The following is a 22130-nucleotide window of genomic DNA, read 5'->3' on the forward strand; positions in this document are numbered from 1 at the left end:
CCTCTCTAGCACCCCCAGGAGCCTGGACAGATTAACACCAGCTTCTCAGGGAGCTTCCTGTTTCCTGCTGCTTCCCTGAACCCACTTGAGGAGAACAGGCAGTCAACTGAAGTAGTAGGAGCCAATTAGGCCCTTAAGATGCTGATATCTTCCCTCACTCAGGCCCTGCTACCAGCCTGCTTATTTGTCCCCTTCAATTGAGTGTTGAGAGCCACTATAGCTGGCACCGAACAGCAGTCATGAGTGAAAGAAGAAAAGGCCCCTCTGGGGCAGTATTCAGAAGAAGAAAGCAAGCAAAGGAAGCTTTTCTATCTAAGCAGGAAGGAGCTCTCCTGAGATACATAGACACAAATGTTCACGGTGAGCCTTCCGGCCCCAGTGAGGATGTGAGTGGTGAGGAGATGCCTGATCTTCCAGTTAGTCAGAGTGCAGGTGACCTGGCAGCTACTGCAGCATCCATATCTCCATCTCAAATGGATGTAACCATGCACATTCCTGAAGAAAAGTGTAGATCAGAGAAGAGTTTGGTGGAGGTGCAAGAAACAGCAGCTGCTGAGTTTAGTTCCTTAAGTCTAGATGATCCAGGACTGTGGACCCACTTGAGCAGTAGCCTGAGGGACTTCCTTGAACTGCATGGGCCACAGCAAGTGAAAAACTTCATGTTCCCTAAAGATAATGAAAATAGAAGTTTCCATCCAACACATTACTGGCGTGAAATCCCCAATGGTGACAAAGTGGAGAGGTCATGGCTTATGTACTCAAAAACCCAGAATGCTGCATACTGTTTTTGCTGCAAACTCTTACAGTCTAATGTTCCAGACACATTGGGTTCTACAGGAACAAAGGACTGGAAAAATCTGGCTAGAAATCTGGCATGCCATGAGAAGGCAGCAAATCACCAGAGAGCATTCCATAGGTGGAAAGAGCTTGAGATGAGACTAAGGTTAAAGGCCACCAAAAATGATCAGCATCAAGAGAAGATTGCATCAGAGTCTCTTTACTGGCAAAATGTTCTGAAAAGGCTCATTGCCATTGTGAGAATGCTTGCTACCCAAAACCTAGCACTGCGTGGCACTTCAGATCAGCTGTATGTGCCAAACAATGGAAACTTCCTTAAAATTGTGGAGCTGATGGCTGAGTTTGATGCTGTATTCCAGGAGCATCTAAGAAGAGTCACCACTCAAGAAATGTACACACACCACTACCTTGGAAAAACAATTCAAAATGAGATCAGACAGTTACTGGCAACAAAAGTCAAAGAGAAGATTGTGGCAGATCTGAAGTCGGCGAGATATTACTCTGTTATTCTGGACTGCACACCTGACATCAGCCATACAGAACAAATGACTTTAATGGTGCGTTTTGTAACAACAACAGAACCTAGTGAAAATATCCCTGCAATGGTGACTGTCAGAGAGCATCTTCTAGAATGTATTGACATTGATGATACTACAGGAGCTGGTATGACAAATGTGCTTCTTAAAAAGCTGGAAGATACGGGAATTGCGATAGCTGATGAGAGGTCAGGGCTACGATAATGGTGCCAACATGAGACGAAAGAACAGAGGAGTGCAGACACGGATCCGAGAGTTAAACCCTGGAGCTTTTTTTGTCCCATGCAGTTCTCATTCATTGAGCTTGGTGGTCAGTGATGCAGCATCAGCTTCTAGTGAGGCTGCTGAATTTTTTAATGTAATTCAAAGCATCTATGTATTTTTCTCTGCATCAACTCATCAATGGCAAATTTTGAAGCAACATCTGGGAACATCCTCTCTGACACTGAAACCACTGAGTGCCACACGATGGGAAAGTCGAGTGGAGGCGATAAAGCCTATCAAACACCAGATTGGGAAGATAGATGATGCCATAGTTGCCATTATGGAGGATAATGCTATGACAGGAACTGTTTGTGGGAGAACAGGGGCAGAGGGAAATGGAATCACCAGAAACATACATAACTTCAAATTTCTGTGTGGCTTAGTGTTGTGGCATGACATACTGTTTGAAATAAATGTTGTAAGCAAGAGACTCTCAGATGTTGACCTTGATATATCTGGAGCAATGGAACAACTGGACAAAGCAAAGTCATACCTACAGTCTTACTGGTCAGATGAGGGATTTCAAAACGTTCTGAAGAGTGCACAGAAGTTGGCAGAGGAACTTCACACTGAAGCTATTTTCCCGCCCATTCAAGAATACAAGAGTCACCGAAGAAGAAGATTTTGATTACGAGGCATGGGATAATCCCATAAGAGACCCCAAACAGCAGTTCAAAGTTGAATTCTTTAACCAGATGCTAGATTGTTCAATACAGTCAGTTGAAGAACGTTTCATGCAGCTCAAGGAACACAGCAATATATTTGGGATGTTGTATGATATTCTCAAACTCCTCACTATACCTGAAGAAGACCTACACCAGCAATGCAGGGCACTACAGACAGTGTTGACACATGATGACATGCGCGATATTGATACGAGTGATTTAGGTGATGAACTGAAAGCCCTTTCAAGGTACATTTCAGCAGGACCAACTCCAAAAGCTGTTCTGGAATATATGTGCACAAATAAGATGACCACCCTCTTTCCAAATGCTTTTGTTGCTCTGTGCATACTTCTAACACTTCCTGTGACAGTTGCCAGTGGAGAACGCAGCTTCTCCAAGCTGAAGTTAATAAAAACACATCTACGCTCCACAATGACACAGGAGAGGCTGGTCGGCCTTGCAACCATCTCAATAGAGCACAAGCTGGTCCAGACTGTGGACCTTCAGGAAGCAGTTCAAATCTTTGCAACCAAGAAGGCACGGAAAGCACCACTTTGATTATTCAAACAGATAAAAATGCCAGTGTTTACTATCAGAGGGGTAGCCGTGTTAGTCTGGATCTGTAAAAGCAGCAAAGAGTCCTGTGGCACCTTATAGACTAACAGACGTATTGGAGCATGAGCTTTCGTGGGTGAATACCCACTTCGTCATGCATCTGACAAAGTGGGTATTCACCCACGAAAGCTCATGCTCCAATACGTCTGTTAGTCTATAAGGTGCCACAGGACTCTTTGCAGTGTTTACTATGCAGACAAGAAAAGTTACATTTGCTGTTCAGGTGTTTGAAAGTTAAGTGTTACTTAAAATTTTTGAACAAGGCATTTTAAGTTGTTAGTTCTCCTTTATTGGGGTAGGTAGCAGAGCAGTACCATGAGAGGAGTAGAACAGGAAGAAGGCAGAATTGAGACATTTCAAAGTGTTGGCCCATGCGAGGGGCCATGGGGGCGTCATTTGAGCTCCCCGCCTCAGGTGCCAAAATGTTGTGGGCCAGTCCTGGAGCCTCCCAAGCAGTTGGTTCTGGGGCCAGCCACACCAGCCACTGCTCCGGCGGCCACCGGCAGTGGTCCCGGGACAGACGGAGCAGCCGCAGTCCGCGGCCCTGGGAAGCGGTCCCCGACCAGCCGGAGCAGCCACTGGCCCCAGCAGCAGTATCCGGGCAGTGGGCCGAAACACCCACGGTCTGCGGCCACTGGCAGTTGGTGCTGCTGGCCCTGGGCGCCCCCCCTCAGGGCCCCTCCCAAGATTTAATCACAGGTAGTTTTAGTATAAGTCATAGACAGGTCACAGGCCGTGAATTTTTGTTTATTGCCTGTGACCTGTCCATGACTTTTACTAAAAATACCCATGACTAAATCGTAGCCTTACCTATGGATAATATATGGGAGATGCTGAGCTCTAATAATGTCTACTTCTTGTACATCACTTTCGTAAACAAATTAGGGAAATGCAACCTAGATGGAGCTTCTATAGGTGGGTGCCTAACTGGTTGGAAAACCGTTCCCAGAGAGTAGTTTATCAGTGGTTCACAGTCATGCTGGAAGGGCATAAGGAGTGGGGTCCCGCAGGGATCAGTTCTGGGTCCGGTTCTGTTCAATATCTTCATCAATGATTTCGATAATGGCATAGAGAGTACACGTATAACATTTGCGGACGATACCAAGCTGGGAGGGGTTGCAAGTGCTCTGGAGGATAGGATTATAATTCAAAATGATCTGGACAAACTGGAGAAATGGTCTGAAGTAAATAGGATGAAATTTAATAAGGACAAATGCAAAGTACTCCATTTAGGAAGGAACAATCAGTTGCACACATACAAAATGGGGAATGACTGCCTAGGAAGGAGTACTGCGGAAAGGGATCTGGGAGTCATAGTGGACCACAAGCTAAATTTGAGTCAACAGTGTAACACTCAACAGAGAGTCCTGTGACATCTTTAAGACTAACAGATGTAATGGAGCATAAACTTTCGTGGGTGAATACCCACTTCGTCAGACGCATGTAATGGAAATTTCCAGAGGCAGGTATAAATATGCAGGCAAGAATCAGTCTGGAGATAACGAGGTTAGTTCAATCAGGGAGGGTGAGGTCCTCTGCTAGCAGTTGAGGTGTGAACACCAAGGGAGGAGAAACTGCTTTTGTAGTTGGCTAGCCATTCACAGTCTTTGCTTAATCCTGAGCTGATGGTGTCAAATTTGCAAATGAACTGAAGCTCCGCAGTTTCTCTTTAAAGTCTGGTCCTGAAGTTTTTTTTGCTGTAAGATGGCTACCTTTACATCTGCTATTGTGTGGCCAGGGAGGTTGAAGTGTTCTCCTACAGGGTTTTGTATATTGCCATTCCTGATATCTGACTTGTGTCCATTTATCCTTTTACGTAGTGACTGTCCAGTTTGGCCAATGTACATAGCAGAGGGGCATTGCTGGCACATGATGGCATATAGAACATTGGTGGACATGCAGGTGAATGAACCGGTGATGTTGTAGCTGATCTGGTTAGGTCCTGTGATGGTGTTGCTGGTGTAGATATGTGGGCAGAGTTGGCATCGAGGTTTGTTGCACGGATTGGTTCCTGAGTTAGAGTTGTTATGGTGCGGTGTGTGGTTGCTGGTGAGAATATGCTTAAGGTTGGCGGGCTGTCTGTGGGCGAGGACCAATCCATGCAACAACAACCTTGATGCCAACTCTGCCCACATATCTACACCAGCAACACCATCACAGGACCTAACCAGATCAGCTACAACATCACCTGCATATTTATACCTGCCTCTGGAAATTTCCATTACATGCGTCTGACGATGTGGGTATTCACCCACGAAAGCTTATGCTCCAATACATCTGTTAGTCTTAAAGGTGCCACAGGACTCTCTGTTGCTTTTTACAGATCCAGACTAACATGGCTACCCCTCTGATAGTGTAACACTGTTGCTACCCCTCTGATAGTGTAACACTGTTGCAAAAAAAAGCAAACATCATTCTGGGATGTATTAGCAGGAGTATTGTAAGCAAGACACGAGAAGTAATTCTTCAGCTCTACTCCACGCTGATTAGACCTCAACTGGAGTATTGTGTCCAGTTCTAGGCGCCACATTTCAGGAAAGATGTGGACAAATTGGAGAAAGTCCGGAGAAGAGAAAAAAAAATGATTAAAGGTCTACAAAACATGACCTATGAGGGAAGATTGAAAAAATTGGGTTGGTTAGTCTGGAAAAGAGAAGACTGAGAGGGGACATGATAACAGTTTTCAAGTACATAAAAGGTGGTTACAAGGAGGAGGGAGAAAAATTGTTCTTAACATCTGAGGATAGGACAAGAGCAATGGGCTTAAATTGCAGCAAGGGTGGTTTAGGTTGGACATTAGGGAAAACTTCCTGTCAGGGTGGTTAAGCCCGGGAATAAATTGCCTAGGGATGATATGGAATCTCAGTCACTGGAGGTCTTTAAGAGCAGGTTAGACAAACACCTATGAGAGATGGTCTAGATAATACTTAGTCCTGCCATGAGTGCAGGGGACTGGACTAGATGACTTCTCGAGGTCCCTTCCAGTCCTATGATTATATGAATTCAGTAGATCTTCAATGGACATCACTATCATTATCCCCATTTTTTACAGATGGGGAAATTGAGCCACAAAGTGGGAAGAGACTTGCCCATTGTCACCAAAAAGCCAGTGACAGAGCTGAGAACAGAACCAGTCTCCTCAGTCCCCATCTGGTGTCCTAACCATTAGGCTATAGCGCCTCTGTAGCATCCCATCTCTGCTAAACTTAGAGTAATAAAAAATCACCTTGGTCCAGATTTATAAAGGTATTTATTTAGGTGCCCAAAGATGCAGATGGGCACATAGTGGGATTTACCAAAGTGCCTAAGTGAATTCGGCACCTAACTCACATTGACTTTCACTTGCTTATCTGCATCTTTAGGCTCCTAAATAACTTTATAAATCTGCCCCCTTAGGCCTTGTCTACACACAAAAGTTGTACTGCTTTAACTATGCTGGTGTAGCTAAAACAATACAATCCTCCTAGGGTAGATGCAGTTACAAAGGTGCAGGAAAAGGAATGAACTGTACTAGTATAAGGCATTTTTAGATTGTCAGAACTGCCTCCATACTAGGGATTGTACTGGAATAAGGGTAAAAAAAATCATAGAATCATAGAATATCAGGGTTGGAAGGGACCTCAGGAGGTCATCTAGTCCAACCCCCTGCTCAAAGCAGGTCCAATCCCCAACTAAATCATCCCAGCCAGGGCTTTGTCAAGCCGGGCCTTAAAAACCTCTAAGGAAGGAGATTCCACCACCTCCCTTCGGAACCCATTCCAGTGTGTCACCACCCACCTAGTGAAAAAGTTTTTCCTAATATCCAACCTAAACCTCCCCCACTACAACTTGAGACCATTACTCCTTGTTCTGTCATCTGCTACCACTGAAAACAGTCTAAATCCATCCCCTTTGGAACCCCCTTTCAGGTGGTTAAAAGCAGCTATCAAATGCCCCCTCATTCTTCTCTTCTGCAGACTAAATAATCCCAGATCCCTCAGCCTCTCTTCGTAAATCATGTGCTCCAGCCCCCTAATCATTTTTGTTGCCTTCCGCTGGACTCTTTCCAATTTTTCCACATCCTTCTTGTAGTGTGGGGCCCAAAACTGGACACATTACTCCAGATGAGGCCTCACCAATGCCGAATAGAGGGGAATGATCATGTCCCTCGATCTGCTGGCAATGCCCCTACTTATACAGCCCAAAATGCCGTTAGCCTTCTTGGCAACAAGGGCACACTGTTGACTCATATCCAGCTTCTCGTCCAGTGTAACCCCTAGGTCCTTTTCTGCAGAACTGCTGCCTAGCCACTCGGTCCCTAGTCTATAGCAGTGCATGGGATTCTTCCGTCCTAAGTGCAGGACTCTGCACTTGTCCTTGTTGAACCTCATCAGATTTCTTTTGGCCCAATCCTCTAATTTGTCTAGGTCTCTCTGTATCCTATCCCTACCTTCCAGCGTATCTACCACTCCTCCCAGTTTCGTGTCATCTGCAAACTTGCTGAGGGTGCAGTCCACACCATCCTCCAGATCATTAATGAAGATATTGAACAAAACCGGCCAGAGGACTGACCCTTGGGGCACTCCGCTTGATACCGGCTGCCAACTAGACATGGAGCCACTGATCACTACCTGTTGAGCCCGATGATCTAGCCAGCTTTCTATCCACCTTATAGTCCATTCATCCAGCCCATACTTTAACTTGCAGGCAAGAATACTGTGGGAGACCGTATCAAAAGCTCTAAGTGCTTCAGAATTGATTCCTTGAGGACCTGCTCCATGATTTTTCCAGGGACTGGGGTGAGGCTGACTGGCCTGTAGTTTCCCGGATCCTCCTTCTTCCCTTTTTTAAAGATGAGCACTACATTAGCCTTTTTCCAGTCATCCGGGACCTCCGCCGATCACCATGGCTCTGCAATCACACCAGCCAACTCCTTTAGCACCCTCGGATGCAGTGCATCCGACCCCATGGACTTGTGCTTGTCCAGCTTTTCTAAATAGTCCTGAACCACTTCTTTCTCCACAGAGGGCTGGTCAGCTCCTCCCCATACTGTGCTGCCCAGTGCAGTAGTCTGGAAGCTGACCTTGTTCATGAAGACAGAGGCAAAAAAAGCATTGAGTACATTAGCTTTTTCCACATCCTCTGTCACTAGGTTGCCTCTCTCATTCAGTAAGGGGCCTACACTTTCCCTGACCTTCTTCTTGTTGCTAACATATCTGTAGAAACCCTTCTTGTTACTCTTAACATCCCTTGCTAGCTGCAACTCCAATTGTGATTTGGCCTTCCTGATTTCACTCCTGCATGCCTGAGTAATATCTTTATACTCCTCCCTGGTCATTTGTCCAAGCTTCCACTTCTTGTAAGCTTCTTTTTTGTGTTTAAGATCAGCAAGGATTTCACTGTTAAGACAAAGTGGTCGCCTGCCATATTTACTATTCTTTCTACACATCGGGATGGTTTGTTCCTGCAACCTCAATAAGGATTCTTTAAAATACTGCCAGCTCTCCTGGACTCCTTTCCCCCTCATGTTATTCTCCCAGGGGATCCTGCCCATCAGTTCCCTGAGGGAGTCAAAGGGTACGTCTTCACTACCCGCCGTATCGGCGGGTAGCAATCGATTTATCCGGGATCGATATATCGCGTCTCGTTAAGACGCGATATATCGATCCCCGAACGCGCTCACCGTCGACTCCGGAACTCCACCAGAGCGAGCGGCGGTAGCGCAGTCGACGGGGGAGCCGCGGCCGTCGATCCCGCGCCGTGTGGACCCCAGGTAATTCGATCCAAGATACTTCGACTTCAGCTACGCTATTCGCGTAGCTGAAGCTGCGTATCTTGGATTGATACCCCCCCTAGTGTAGACCAGTCCTAAGTCTGCTTTTCTGAAGTCCAGGGTCCGTATTCTGCTGCTCTCCTTTCTTCCTTTTGTCAGGATCCTGAACTCGACCATCTCATGGTCACTGCCTCCCAGGTTCCCATCCACTTTTGCTTCCCCTGCTAATTCTTCCCTGTTTGTGAGCAGCAGGTCAAGAAGAGCTCTGCCCCTAGTTGGTTCCTCCAGCACTTGCACCAGGAAATTGTCCCCTACACTTTCCAAAAACTTCCTAGATTGTCTGTGCACTGCTGTATTGCATAGGTGCCGACGCGATGAGCGCTCCGGGGCTGGAGCACCTACGGGGAAAAATTGGTGGGTGCACCCACCGGCAGCCAAGCTCCCCGCCCCAGCTCACCTCACCTCCGCCTCTGCCTCCTCCCTTGAGTGCGCTGCGTCCCCGCTTCTCCTCCCAGTCCAATAGGGGCCGGGAGGGGGCGGAGTTGGGGCGGGGACTTTGGGGAAGGGGTTGGAATGGAGGTGGGGCAGAGGTGGAGTTGGAGCGGGGCCGGGGGCGGGTCGAGCACTCACTGGCGCCAGGAGAAGTTGGCGCCTATGCTGTATTGCTGTCCCAGCAGATATCGGGGTGATTGAAATCCCCCATGAGAACCAGGGTCTGGGATCTAGTAACTTCTGTTAGTTGCCTGAAGAAAGGCTCGTCCACCTCATCATATCCCTTAAAATAGTTATAGCGGTATGAAAATTGTGCTTAGACCAGTATTCAATTCCTCATTTCTTAGTCTGCCCACGTATTCACCATTTTTCTCTGGTTTTCTTTACAACATCTATGACGTAAACTGAATTCCCCGCTCACAGCTTTTTATGGGCGACTAGAAGCAGAACTGAAAAAGGCCCGTTTCCTGTCCCTGGTTTATTGAAATTACCGATATTAACCTCAAGAGCCACTGCAAAGGCAGGAAAGCATCCTTTCAATCTAGATTATTGTTACCACTGCAGCTCCAGTGAGTCAAACTTTGTGCGTTAACTGTGAGTGTGGGCAGAACCAAGAGAGAGTGATGGGAAACGGCTATTACGCAATTCCGCAACCACAGTTTGTCAGAAAGTTCAGCACCTGCCACAGAATTGTGCAGCAAAATTTAAGCTTGCATTAAAACAAACAAACATACACCCGCCCCATCAGGCCTGATTCTCCCCAGCCTTTCACCAGGTGCAGTTTTCTATACCTGTGCAAGGTAAGGGTACGTCTACCCTATGAGCCTGTGACAACCAAGCTCCACAGTGTAGACGCAGGTTACACTACCTCCCCACATGCCGTTAGCCACTCGAAAGCAGTCCTCTTCCATCAACATAGCCGTGTCCACACTGGGGTTTTTGTTGGTATATCTATGTCCATCAGGGGTGTGCTGACGTAACTTTTTTGTGTAGACGAAACCTAAGTGTAAGGTGTTCTCACGATTTTCTGATTTGGCAGCATTTTACACTCTGCATAGGAATAAACTGCAAAACAGGACTAAGTAGAGCTGCTACTCTGAGGTACAAAAAACAGGGAGAACGGGGATGTTCCTGAGCCCATAAAACAGGGCAGCTGGCAGTGCGTATTGGGTAGCCTTGCAGATTTCCCAGGCCACCTACCTCAAGAAAGAGATAGTCTTGGGAAAACCTGGGCAGGTGACAACCCTAGGCCAGTCACTTCTGCACTGCCCAAATCAGAACGGTAGCATTTTGCACTGGTGAAATGACTGCACCAGGTACTGATCAACAGAGACTGGGGTCCATAAAAGGTCTCCTTTCATTGCTACCCTGCACCTCGACCAGTCATCTGCACCATTTAAAATGCTACCAACCCAGAATTTGCACGGGTGTGAATGACTATGTAAGGGGTGAGGTCAACAATGAACGGTGGTGGGGGTATAAAGCAGAGGAGGATCAGGCCAGGCTCTCCTGCATCTAGCGAACTCATTATGTTAACCCTGGAACCTAATGATGGTAACATGAATTTGCACTCTGCAACCACTATTACTGGGATAAGTGGGCAGCAGGCAGCTGCAGAGCTGCAACCTAAGCCCCATAAGTGGGGAGGGTCCTTCGCGTCATGGCAACACCCTCACCTCCCACTCGCTAGGGGCCCCTCGCCACCCAAGCACCGAGACACACCCTGGCTCCCACTGGGCGCATGCGCAGGAAGACCCCAAGGCCACAGGGACAGGACAGGCGCTAGCACATGCGCAATGATATGGGCCCTGAAGGGCGTCGTCCCGTTTTGGCGCATGCGCAATGAGAGCGGGCCAGGCTGAAGCGCAAGCGTACTGAGTGGCGGCCCACAATTTTATTAAGGGCGGAGTCTTCTATACGTGTGTCTCCCCGCCTCTTGCCCTTGCGCATGCGCACTGGCAAAGCTAAACCTGGGTGCGGCTTACCGTCACCGAGGGGAGGAACCTTCTCTGAGCCTCTCCCCCGCTTTTACCGTATCTTGGCCCCGCCCTTTTGTCGCGCGTGCGCAGTGTGGGTTGGGAGGGGTGGAGAAGAACGGGGCGGGTCAATGGGAGGCGGAGTCTTCCCTAGCCCTCCGCCCCTCCTTTTCGCACTCTGTGCTCATGCGCAATGTGGCTACCCCGCCTTGTCCCGGGAGGGGCGGAGCTTCCTTTTCGGCCACGCCCTCCGCCCACCTGCGCGCGTCGCGTTCGGAAGCGCCGTCATAGGGCTGCAAGCTTGAGCGGGAGCATGCGCAGTGCGGGGAGCCGGCTTGTCGGGGTGAGAATCCCCGTAGGTGCGAAGGGCTGTGCTGGGGGGCCCCTGAGGTAGCGGGTAAGGGGCCTGAGGGGAGGGGGGCGAAGTGGGGCCCTCGTCCCTGGGGCTTTGTCCCTGCGGCGGCCCCAGAGGGAGGAGCTCGGTCCCTGCGGGGAAGGGAAGGGAAGGGAGGGAGGGAGGGATGCGGGGGGTTTGTCCGTGGGAGGGATGCGGGGGGTTTGTCCGTGGGAGGGGTGTGGGGGTGGCCACTGAGGCAGGGTGGCCTTGGGGGAAGGGGTGGGGCGGTGGTGGTTGCCCCTGGGGAGTGTGTGTGTTTTTGGCTTGATGGGGGGGGGGGAATGGGTATCTTGCCTGGGGGGGGGGAGGTTTGGCTCTGTTTGGGGGGGGGAAGATACCTGTGGGGGGTGTACCTCTCTTGAAAGGGAGGGGGGGTTATATCTCTGGGATGAGTGGGGTGGAATGAGGCCACTGGGGGGGAGCGCAGGTGGAGGAGGCATTTTTTGCGGGAGGGAGCGTTTAAGGAGGGTTTTGTCCCTCTGTGTGGATAGGGGAGGGAATAAAAGCGGAGAGGTATACCTCCTGGATGAAGAGCAGCTTGTCCCTCAGTGAAGGAGGGAGGGGATCAGACAGGCTGGTCTGGAAATCCTATCTGATCACGAGCTGTGCTCTTCCCAACTTTCATTTTAGGACATCCAGCAACTCTTCATCTGTTGCCATGGGGTGTCTGTTCTCTCTCGGGGGTAATGTGTCTTCCAGGCAGAGAAGAGAGAATGATGAGGACTTACTAGACAGCAGAGATCGTGAGGAAGACATTGCCAAGTTTCCGTATGTTGAGTTCACAGGTCGGGACAGCATCACCTGCCCAACTTGCCAAGGCACTGGCTGTATTCCCACAGGTGAACCTATCTGTATTGAAACTTAAATCCCAAAGCATTTTACACATGGGCTAGAAACCTTCTTTATTTAGGTAAAACTGTTATTCATCTCAGGATCTGGTTCAAAATTTCCCTCTTTGATTTCCAGATCTCTTCTGAAGTGTACTTGGCTGCCCTTGTTTCTCTTTCTGCTACTGTTTTAGTTTCTCCTGTTGTATAGAAAAAGTTAATTCAATAACTTTTTGTGTAGAAAAAAGTGTGCATTGAATTAGGTTTGTACTCATCCCATATCTCCTTACAAGTTCCCTCTTCAAAGCCTGGTCACTTCCCAAGACCAAAGCTCCTAAATAGTGTTTGAGAATCTTAAGGCACTGGACTAAGAAGAAAAGGTTTCTTGGGCTAGATAGTCTCATCGTGGGGCCATCTGTCCCATGGTGTTTTTTAACTGTTAAGGCAAGGAAGCAATGAGACTGTTTATCCAAACCTAGCCTACAGGTAACAGTGATATTTGTATTGTCTGCTACAGTCTAGAAAAGAATGTTCCTTCTCACGTTGAGGGAGCACAGTATTAAAGTGCATACCCAGAAACCCTTGGCAGCTTTTAGTCATTTCCAGTGCCCTCAGTTTTAGGGAGCTTAGTGCATAGTGACCTTGAAAATGGGTGGAATTGACAAAGCTTTTTCCTTTTGTCTTCTAGAGCAGGTAAATGAGTTGGTGGCACTAATACCATACAGTGACCAGAGGCTCCGTCCCCAGAGAACGTAAGTTCAGAGTAAAAGAGTCTAACGCATGCCCACTAATCTTTCTCATGAAGAATAAATGTGTGTGCTCCTTATTTGGTGACTGGTTGTGCTGCCACAACTAAATATTGCACTGACTCTGCGTTTCCTTCTGTGCTGCCTTCCATGCTTTAGTTTAATCTAAGATAATGCCATCAAACACTTCTTTAGCTGTAACTAAATATTTCCCATTAACTCCCACTCTTGGGGTGTGCATGAAAACCCAATACCTAGTCCACTTCATGCCTTTTACAAACTTAAAAGAAACTCTGGCTTATCAGCATCAGAAGCACCAGACTGAAAACATTAAAAGGGGGGGGGGGAAGGGGGAATGACTCTGAGAGTGCCATGTTTACATTTTTTGGTACACTCAAACCCTTTCTTTTTGGTAAAATGCCTCAGTTTAAAGGGCCTCCAGTTCTTTATTTGAGCCGTTTAAACACATTATCCAATATAATCTTATTCGTGTAAGAGTAGCACTTATTATTTGTGATATGTTTCTCCAGGGAAGCTCAGGTGCATTGTCTGATAGCTGTGGGAGTGGTTTATGAATAGCACTTGACATTTTTCCAGGGAATCCTTTGTTCTTTCATTCCTTTTTCTTCTCCTGGTTTTTAGAGAGTTTCTGTACTGCTGGAACTTCATTAGTAACAGCTGGTGATCTAGTCTCATTGTATGGGAGGAAACAGTGCCCATTGGATTTAAACAAACAAGCCAGGACTTGATGTGAGAGAGAGAGAGGTTGGCCCAATGGTTTGGGCACTAACCTAGGACTTGGTAGGATGAGTTCATTTCCCTGCTCTGCCACATACTTCCTGTTTGACTTCGGGCATGTCACTTAGCATCTCTGTGCCTTGGTTCTCCACATGGAAATGATAGCCCTGTGCTATTTTACATCTTATAGGGATGCTGTGAGGATAAATACATTAAAGATTGTGAGGTGCTCTGATGCCCCAGTTATGGGGACCATACAAGTAGCTCAGATCTGTGGTTTCCTCATGGCTGCTCCAGAGACTTACTGGGTTACTGAGTCCCTCTGTGTCTTGGTTCATGCATATGTAAAATGGGGATAATATGCTTCCTACTTTCCACGGAGCCTTTAACATCCGTTCACGTTTGTAAATTGAGCCTCTCCAGTCACAAGTGCAGAATTAGGGCAAAGTGGGTAAAATGTTCATGTCTGTTGCAGGAAGTTCTACGTGCTGCTGTCTGTGCTGCTCTGCCTTCTGATATCAGGGCTGGTGATTTTCTTCCTGTTTCCACACTCGGTCCTTGTGGATGATGAGGGCATCAAAGGGGTTCAAGTTTGGTTCGACCAGAAAAACTCCATTGTCATTCTTGCCATCACGGTAAAGCTCTGTCTAATCCTTTGTCTGAGTGAGTTTGCTGCTGGATTCTGGAGGACTCGGCTTCTGATGTCTTCTCTCTCTCTTGATACAGACCACCCTGAGGATCAGAAACTCAAATTTCTATTCGGTTGCAGTAGCCAGCCTCGCCAGCCAGGTGCAGTACATGAACACTGTGGTTGGAAGCCAACAGATTACTAATGTGTCCCGCATCCAGCCGCTGAGCGACAAACTGGTATTACAGCCTTTCTTGAGTATGAACTGGGGCTTAAGCTGTAGAGCGTATTGAACCATCCCCTACTGCTGGTGATACTGGCCTTTGGAAGTGACCCACAGCCAAATAGCTCCAACTGAAAAAGTTAGATGACTTATGGCTGAGGCTCCTGCGCTAATGAGCGGGACCTTCTGCACAGAGAGCGACACCCTCCCTTCTTCCTCTCCTCCCAGCTTGTGCACTAACCAGATGGGACCCACAGCTACATTAAAATGCAAGTGATGAGACATCACCAGTGAGGCTTCACGTCTCTGACCAGTTCCTTGTGTGGCTAAACACAGCCTGTACTGGAAATGGAGAACTGGGGTGGGACTAGACCAGAATAAAGATGTTAGGGCTGACAGGAAAAGAACAAATCTAGCATCCTCTCCCTCCCCGGCCCATTCCCTCTCGCCCCTCAAAAAAGACAGGATGAGTTAATAGGAATGAAGGGTCTACTACATATATTGGTGAAAGAAGAAAATGCTGGATAAACACTGGGGAAGTTGATGGTTTTAATGACTGAACTTTGAACTGTTTTTACAAAAGTTAACCAAGTAAGTTGGATGAGACAAGGTGAGTCTGGACAGTTTAGTCAAGAAGTAACTGGTAAGCGATAATACTAAAAACTACAAGTCTTAGTGCTTGCCAAGTGATATGGCAATGCCCCTTTCCCCCCCCCCCCCCCAAAAAAAACAACAACAACAACAACCCCAACCCGATGCAGCTTTTGGGACCACTATAAAGAAGTGTTATGCCAAGGTAATCTCCTTCTGTTCAGCTCTGGCAAGGCTGCATCTGTTGGGTTCCAGGGAAAAGATGCTTATAAACTGGAGAAATCCAAACAACAGAAATGCTTCTGGGGGTGAAAGGGGCTGACTTGGGAAGAAGGATTAAAAGAAACTGGTTTAAGTGTCACTCATGGTGTGTTGGTTGACAAATATCTGAATGCTGTGAATGGCTAGAAGAGGGAGAAATTTGTCTAAAGAGGTCAAATTAGAGTATAACTAGAAGTAATAGGATGAAACTAAACACGGGAGAATCTAGGCTAGAAGGAGAACCTTCCTGACACTGAGATGTAGTGACTAACCTTCATCTACAGCACAGCTATAACCAAGTCAAGAGACTCAGTTTACAGTATTGTTGGGTCCTGCCCCATGACAAATTTCAACTGTGGTATTACTCTGTTTCCTAACTCGGTGATAGTTGTGTGGATTAGGCTTTGAATGGTGAAATAGATGCAAAGAGACTAGAGTCTCTTATAGCTGGACTGAACAAAGCACTGGAGAACATATTGTTGGGAATAACCGACTTGGTTTAATACTGAAGGTCACTTGCATCTCTTAACTTCTGATTCATGATACTATTTGCTGAACATGTCTTCTCTTGTCCTTTTTCAGGTGAATTTCACTGTGAAATCAGAGATGGGTGGACCTTTCTCCTATGTGTAGTAAGGATTATTTATTATTTATCTCTACATTTCATGCAACGAATCTGCTTAAATTGGATATCACTGAGTAAACAGATCTGACTCCTACAGCTTTATTTAACGAGTCCTTGTTGGTCAAAAATATCAGACCCGACAGGTCACCTGTGCCACACTTTTCAAATATTAAAAAAATTGTTAAATGTTGTGGACAGTTCAGCCAGAACAGCCCCAAAGCAAAAAGGGAGTTCCAGGATGCCCAAGAAATTTTAAAATGCCTTTCTAAAGTTTGTTATGGATCAAACTCTGTTTTAGTCTTTCTTCCAACATGTTTCTCTGTGTTGGTCTCTTACAGTTTCTTTTGCACGTTACCCAAGGTCAAGGTGCATAACATAGCGATCTTCATGAGGTATGTAATTCTTCTTATGCTCTACTGCACTGGAAATGGAATTGCAGTGACAAAATTACAGCCTTACTTAGACTTGAGTTCCTTCTCTTCTGCTGACACATTGGGCAGTCCAGTTCCTTCATTGATCGCTTGCTAGTTGTGGTACTCCTTTCCAGATGTGCAGATTTGGTCATCAGGATTTGATGTCTTGAGATATCTGCTTCCTTTTGGCTTTCACTGAGATCTGTCATACTTGTGTTTTGAGCTTCATTTGCACCTACCGTCTTCAAGTTTTGGTTTAACTGGACTCTTTCTGTTGCAGTAAGGTTTTAGTTTAGTGGGTCACAAACCCAACAGCAGAACCTTCCTCTTTAATCCGGGTTTGGGACTAGCACTGTTGCTAACACTGTGAGAGTTAAACCTGTAGCACTGCATACCAATTCCTTCTGGGAAGCATCCCAAGCTAGTTCCATGTGTCTGGAGGTCTGGCCAGCTGCTAGGAGATATGGCTGTGTAAAGTGTGGGTCACCCTCTGTAGGAGAGGACAGTTGGTGGAAGAACCGGGAGAGGGAGGGGGATGGCAAAGCAGGTGATGGTTGTATCAGAAGAAACTTTCAGTATCTATCATACAGATTCCTATCACTGTTGTGACGTTGTGCAGTCTACATGGTTTTATAAAAACATGATAATAAGTGAATATAATGTAACTGGGATAGTTTTATAAAAAAATTGATAATAAGCGACTATAATGCAAATGGGATATGCTTTGTGCAAAAGGTCTCTTGTAAGGTATCATTACAAAGCTCATAATCTACTGAGTGTGATCATCCTATTTGTAGAAATGTACCACTCTTGTATCTAAAACTAGAAATATAAAATGTAACTCTGAGGGCCTATTGTAATTATGTAAAGTGTGGGCCATTAATGATGGTTTGGAATCTTGATGACTCCCATTGTCTGCAGATGGCTGTTTACCTGTGAGTCTCCCTGTATATGTGTTTGCTGGCAAATGAGTAATGAAGTCTTGCAGTGACATGTGATCAGGTCACCTGAACTGGAATCCATCTTTAACCTGGTGCTTTTCCAGTGAGGGGAGGGGGTGGGAACCCAGAGGAACAAAGGGTTCCCGCCTTATGCAAAAGATATATAAAGGGGTGGAAGAGAACAGAGAGGGAGAGGAGCCATCATGGAGAATCCCCTAGATAACACCTAAGCTGGAACAAAAGCTGTACCAGGGGAAAGAATTGTGCCCAGGCCTGGAAGGTGTCCAGTCTGAGAAAAACTTACTGAAGCATCTCTGAGGGTGAGATTATCTGTATTTAGTTTGATTAGGCATAGATTTGCGCATTTTATTTTATTTTGCTTGTGACTTACTTTGTTCTGTCTGTTACTACTTTGAACCACTTAAATCCTACTGTCTGTATTTAATAAAATCATCTTTTATTTAGTAATTTACTCAGAGTATGTATTAATACCTGGGGGAGCAAACAGCTGTGCATATCTCTCTATCAGTGTTATAGAGGGCGAACAATTTATGAGTTTGCCCTGCATAAACTTTATGCAGGGTAAAACGGATTTATCTGGGTTTAGACCCCATTGGAAGTTGGGCATCTAAGTGCTAAAGACAAGCACACTCCTGTGAGCTGGTTTTCAGGTAAACTTGCAGCTTTGGGACAAGTGATTCGGACCCTGAGTCTTTGTTAGAGCAGACTGGAGTGTCTGGCTCAGCGAGACAGGGTGCTGGAATCCTGAGCTGGCAGGGAAAACAGAAGCAGGGGTAGTCTTTGCACATTGGGTGGCAGCTCCCAAGGGGGTTTCTGTGATCCAACCCGTCACAGTGGCGTAGTCGAGCAGGATCTGTGCACAGCTGATTGCTTTGAGATACTGGTAGTGATTTTAAGTGAGTTTTAAGTGTGGTGGCTGGAGAACAGACAAAGTGGTTACTGGTTTGTTATTTTCTGTTTGCTTATTTCGGGAAAGGGAAGTAGGGACAGAAAAGGAAGCAAAATAAGTAAGAATGAAGATCAAAAGAAGCTAAAACTACACAAGTTGCAAATTGCCCAGAAAGACTGAACAATGGGCGCTGGGAATGTCTCTGTTAACTAAGAAGCCCCTGAGCTGAGAGCATCTCAGTTTCAGTGAACTGCAGATGGGTGTGGCCCAACCTCTGTCTGTGCTGAAGCTGACTGGAGTGTCTAATTTAGCAAGACAGGAGTGGAGGGGTGCCTGTTCTGGCAGGAGGGTGTTCTCTGTGGTATCCCAGCTCATCGAGTGGTGGTCTCAAGGGAAGACAAATGAAAACGGATGTACAATTTGCCTGGGAAAAGGCTGACCTGGAAAAAAAAAAGGCTGCCCACCAACCTGGACTTAAGAGACAAAGCAATTAAGACCCAGAAGCATGACCTGGCTGTAATGGAGTGAAAGAGGTGCACAGAGACATGTATCCTGGAGCTGGAAGTTGGGGTCCTGGTGACTGCTGCGGTGGGAACAAACCCCAAGGACTCTAGCTGGAAGCAAACCCAACCTGAGTGAAAGGGGGGGGATTTTGCTGGCCAGCGAAAGGTCCCTCATAGCTGGTAGCTGTGAGCCTACAGCTGGGTCAGGGTCTCTTTCCCTTTTGGGGGACACAGGAGTGTCTGCCCCATAGGGGAGCCCAAAAACAAATTTTAGGTATACTGCCTCCGCCATGGTCAGTGTCCAAGTCTCTGGCAGTAAGTTCAGGAGGAGGGTGTGACGTTGTGCAGTCTACATGGTTTTATAAAAACATGATAATAAGTGAATATAATGTAACTGGGATAGTTTTATAAAAAAATTGATAATAAGCGACTATAATGCAAATGGGATATGCTTTGTGCAAAAGGTCTCTTGTAAGGTATCATTACAAAGCTCATAATCTACTGAGTGTGATCATCCTATTTGTAGAAATGTACCACTCTTGTATCTAAAACTAGAAATATAAAATGTAACTCTGAGGGCCTATTGTAATTATGTAAAGTGTGGGCCATTAATGATGGTTTGGAATCTTGATGACTCCCATTGTCTGCAGATGGCTGTTTACCTGTGAGTCTCCCTGTATATGTGTTTGCTGGCAAATGAGTAATGAAGTCTTGCAGTGACATGTGATCAGGTCACCTGAACTGGAATCCATCTTTAACCTGGTGCTTTTCCAGTGAGGGGAGGGGGTGGGAACCCAGAGGAACAAAGGGTTCCCGCCTTATGCAAAAGATATATAAAGGGGTGGAAGAGAACAGAGAGGGAGAGGAGCCATCATGGAGAATCCCCTAGATAACACCTAAGCTGGAACAAAAGCTGTACCAGGGGAAAGAATTGTGCCCAGGCCTGGAAGGTGTCCAGTCTGAGAAAAACTTACTGAAGCATCTCTGAGGGTGAGATTATCTGTATTTAGTTTGATTAGGCATAGATTTGCGCATTTTATTTTATTTTGCTTGTGACTTACTTTGTTCTGTCTGTTACTACTTTGAACCACTTAAATCCTACTGTCTGTATTTAATAAAATCATCTTTTATTTAGTAATTTACTCAGAGTATGTATTAATACCTGGGGGAGCAAACAGCTGTGCATATCTCTCTATCAGTGTTATAGAGGGCGAACAATTTATGAGTTTGCCCTGCATAAACTTTATGCAGGGTAAAACGGATTTATCTGGGTTTAGACCCCATTGGAAGTTGGGCATCTAAGTGCTAAAGACAAGCACACTCCTGTGAGCTGGTTTTCAGGTAAACTTGCAGCTTTGGGACAAGTGATTCGGACCCTGAGTCTTTGTTAGAGCAGACTGGAGTGTCTGGCTCAGCGAGACAGGGTGCTGGAATCCTGAGCTGGCAGGGAAAACAGAAGCAGGGGTAGTCTTTGCACATTGGGTGGCAGCTCCCAAGGGGGTTTCTGTGATCCAACCCGTCACAACTGTGATCTAGGGACCTAATCTCTAGCTCTGTTTTCATGAGTATTCTGATTGACTGCAGTAGGGCTAGCCAGGCGAATAAGGGCCGCAGAGACAAGCCCTGGCTGCAGGCAAAGAAAAGCTGTGTAATGTGGAAGTTGGGTGGGCCTTTGATTATTAAAGGGGCATATTTTCTCCTCTATTCCATTAGCAGCAGAGGGGAGGGCTATATGTGCCTATTCCTTGTGCCTTCTGTATAGCAGTGATTCCCATGTCAGTCTCCGCTTTTGGCATGGGAAGTTTGATTCCACTTTTAACTAGGGCACAGTCAGATGTGGATTGCTGCCTCTCTTTAAGAGTATGGTGAGTGTATTTGCAGCAGGCTGCTGGCCCCAACAGCTGTGAAGAATGCAGAACAGTTAAAGCTTAGTTGCATAAGTGTGAAAATCTGATATGCACCTAAGCAAATTCTGATAAAGAAGAAAAATGTCCCACAAACTAACAAACCTCCTTTATCTTGGTACCTCTATACCACAGTGATAAGTGCTGTATAAATGCCCAAGATTGTCAGCAGTTTTTGAGGGGAAGGAGATAACTAAAAAGCAGAGCCACTCCTATTGCTGTCTGATATTTTCATAATCTCTTCCCAGATTAGTGTCTTTACATTTAATAAGCCAATTAAATATTACTTGTCCTATCTGAGCTGAACTGAATCTCTCTCTTCCAGAACATCAGTGAAAATCTCATACATCGGCCATGTGACTCAGAGCTCCTTGGAAACATATCACTATGTAGATTGTGGCGCTAATTCCACAGCGGTCCAGGACCCTCGGCCTGTGTCCACCCCACCTACTCTAGATAGTGTAACCAAAGAGAGGAGGATACTCTGAAGACACCTGAGTCAACTAATACTTCTCTTGGGGAAGTGATCATGCAGACTGACTTTTATTTTGAATTATGTACCTGTAGGCAGGATCACAAGGTAACTTTTAAATGGAATTAGAGGGATCATTGATGTCCTTGGAGAAACTTGGAGTGAACAGGAGGTGTCTGAAATCACGTGGCACTTCACGTTAATGCATATGTAACTTGGCTGCACTGCTTACCTTTTGGGCAGTGATTTGAGAGCGTGTCCACTTGTGATCCAATCTGATCCTCCCCAAAACATGCTGAGTTCCCACCCACTTATAACTTGACATCGATCTGGTATTTAGCTGTTGCAATGAATTTCTTAGAATTGAACCCAGAAGAAATCAAGGAACTGTTTTAAATATATCTTTCAATGGAAAGACTTAATGAAATTCAGAGAAGGCTTCAGACTCTCTCATTGCCTTGGGATAAATGCTGGGGATTGAATTTGGCTGCTGTTTGGTGGGCTCTGCTCTATTTTTTTTTTGTCCTTTTCCGGACAAACATGCTGTTTCGGTGAAACTCTTTTTGCCCCTTGTTCTGCTCAGTGACAGCACACCATTAAAATACGTTATGGCATTTTGTTAGTAGGATTTCTACGCATAGTCATTCCAGGAGAGATTGGCACTCATATTTATTCTCTGTAGATGGAACTTGTGACAGATGCTGGAAGGGGAAATAATTGGAGCTAACCAGCATATGTTCTATTTGAGGTGGTGGTTTGCTTACTGACTAAGTTATCTGAGGGTGTCCCTCTACAGTGTATCAAATCCCTATTGTCTTAGTGATGGCTGTGTTTCAGTAGGTTCACCGCTCCA

The 22130-nt window shown here is 46.2% G+C and overlaps 1 protein-coding gene across 1 annotated transcript; it reads left to right on the forward strand.

Annotated features, from left to right (window-relative positions):
- Positions 1-11429: 11429 nt before the first annotated feature.
- On the forward strand, positions 11430-21293 carry TMEM106C (transmembrane protein 106C). Its single transcript, XM_065419339.1, has 8 exons — positions 11430-11457; positions 12126-12334; positions 13011-13074; positions 14282-14441; positions 14533-14673; positions 16092-16141; positions 16473-16526; positions 21131-21293. The coding sequence occupies exons 2-8, from the start codon at positions 12154-12156 to the stop codon at positions 21291-21293; spliced, it is 813 nt and encodes a 270-aa protein (XP_065275411.1). The 5' UTR covers positions 11430-11457; positions 12126-12153.
- The last annotated feature ends 837 nt before the right edge of the window (positions 21294-22130 follow it).

The sequence above is a fragment of the Emys orbicularis genome, chromosome 19, assembly GCF_028017835.1.
Source record: "Emys orbicularis isolate rEmyOrb1 chromosome 19, rEmyOrb1.hap1, whole genome shotgun sequence".
NCBI lineage: Eukaryota > Metazoa > Chordata > Testudines > Emydidae > Emys > Emys orbicularis.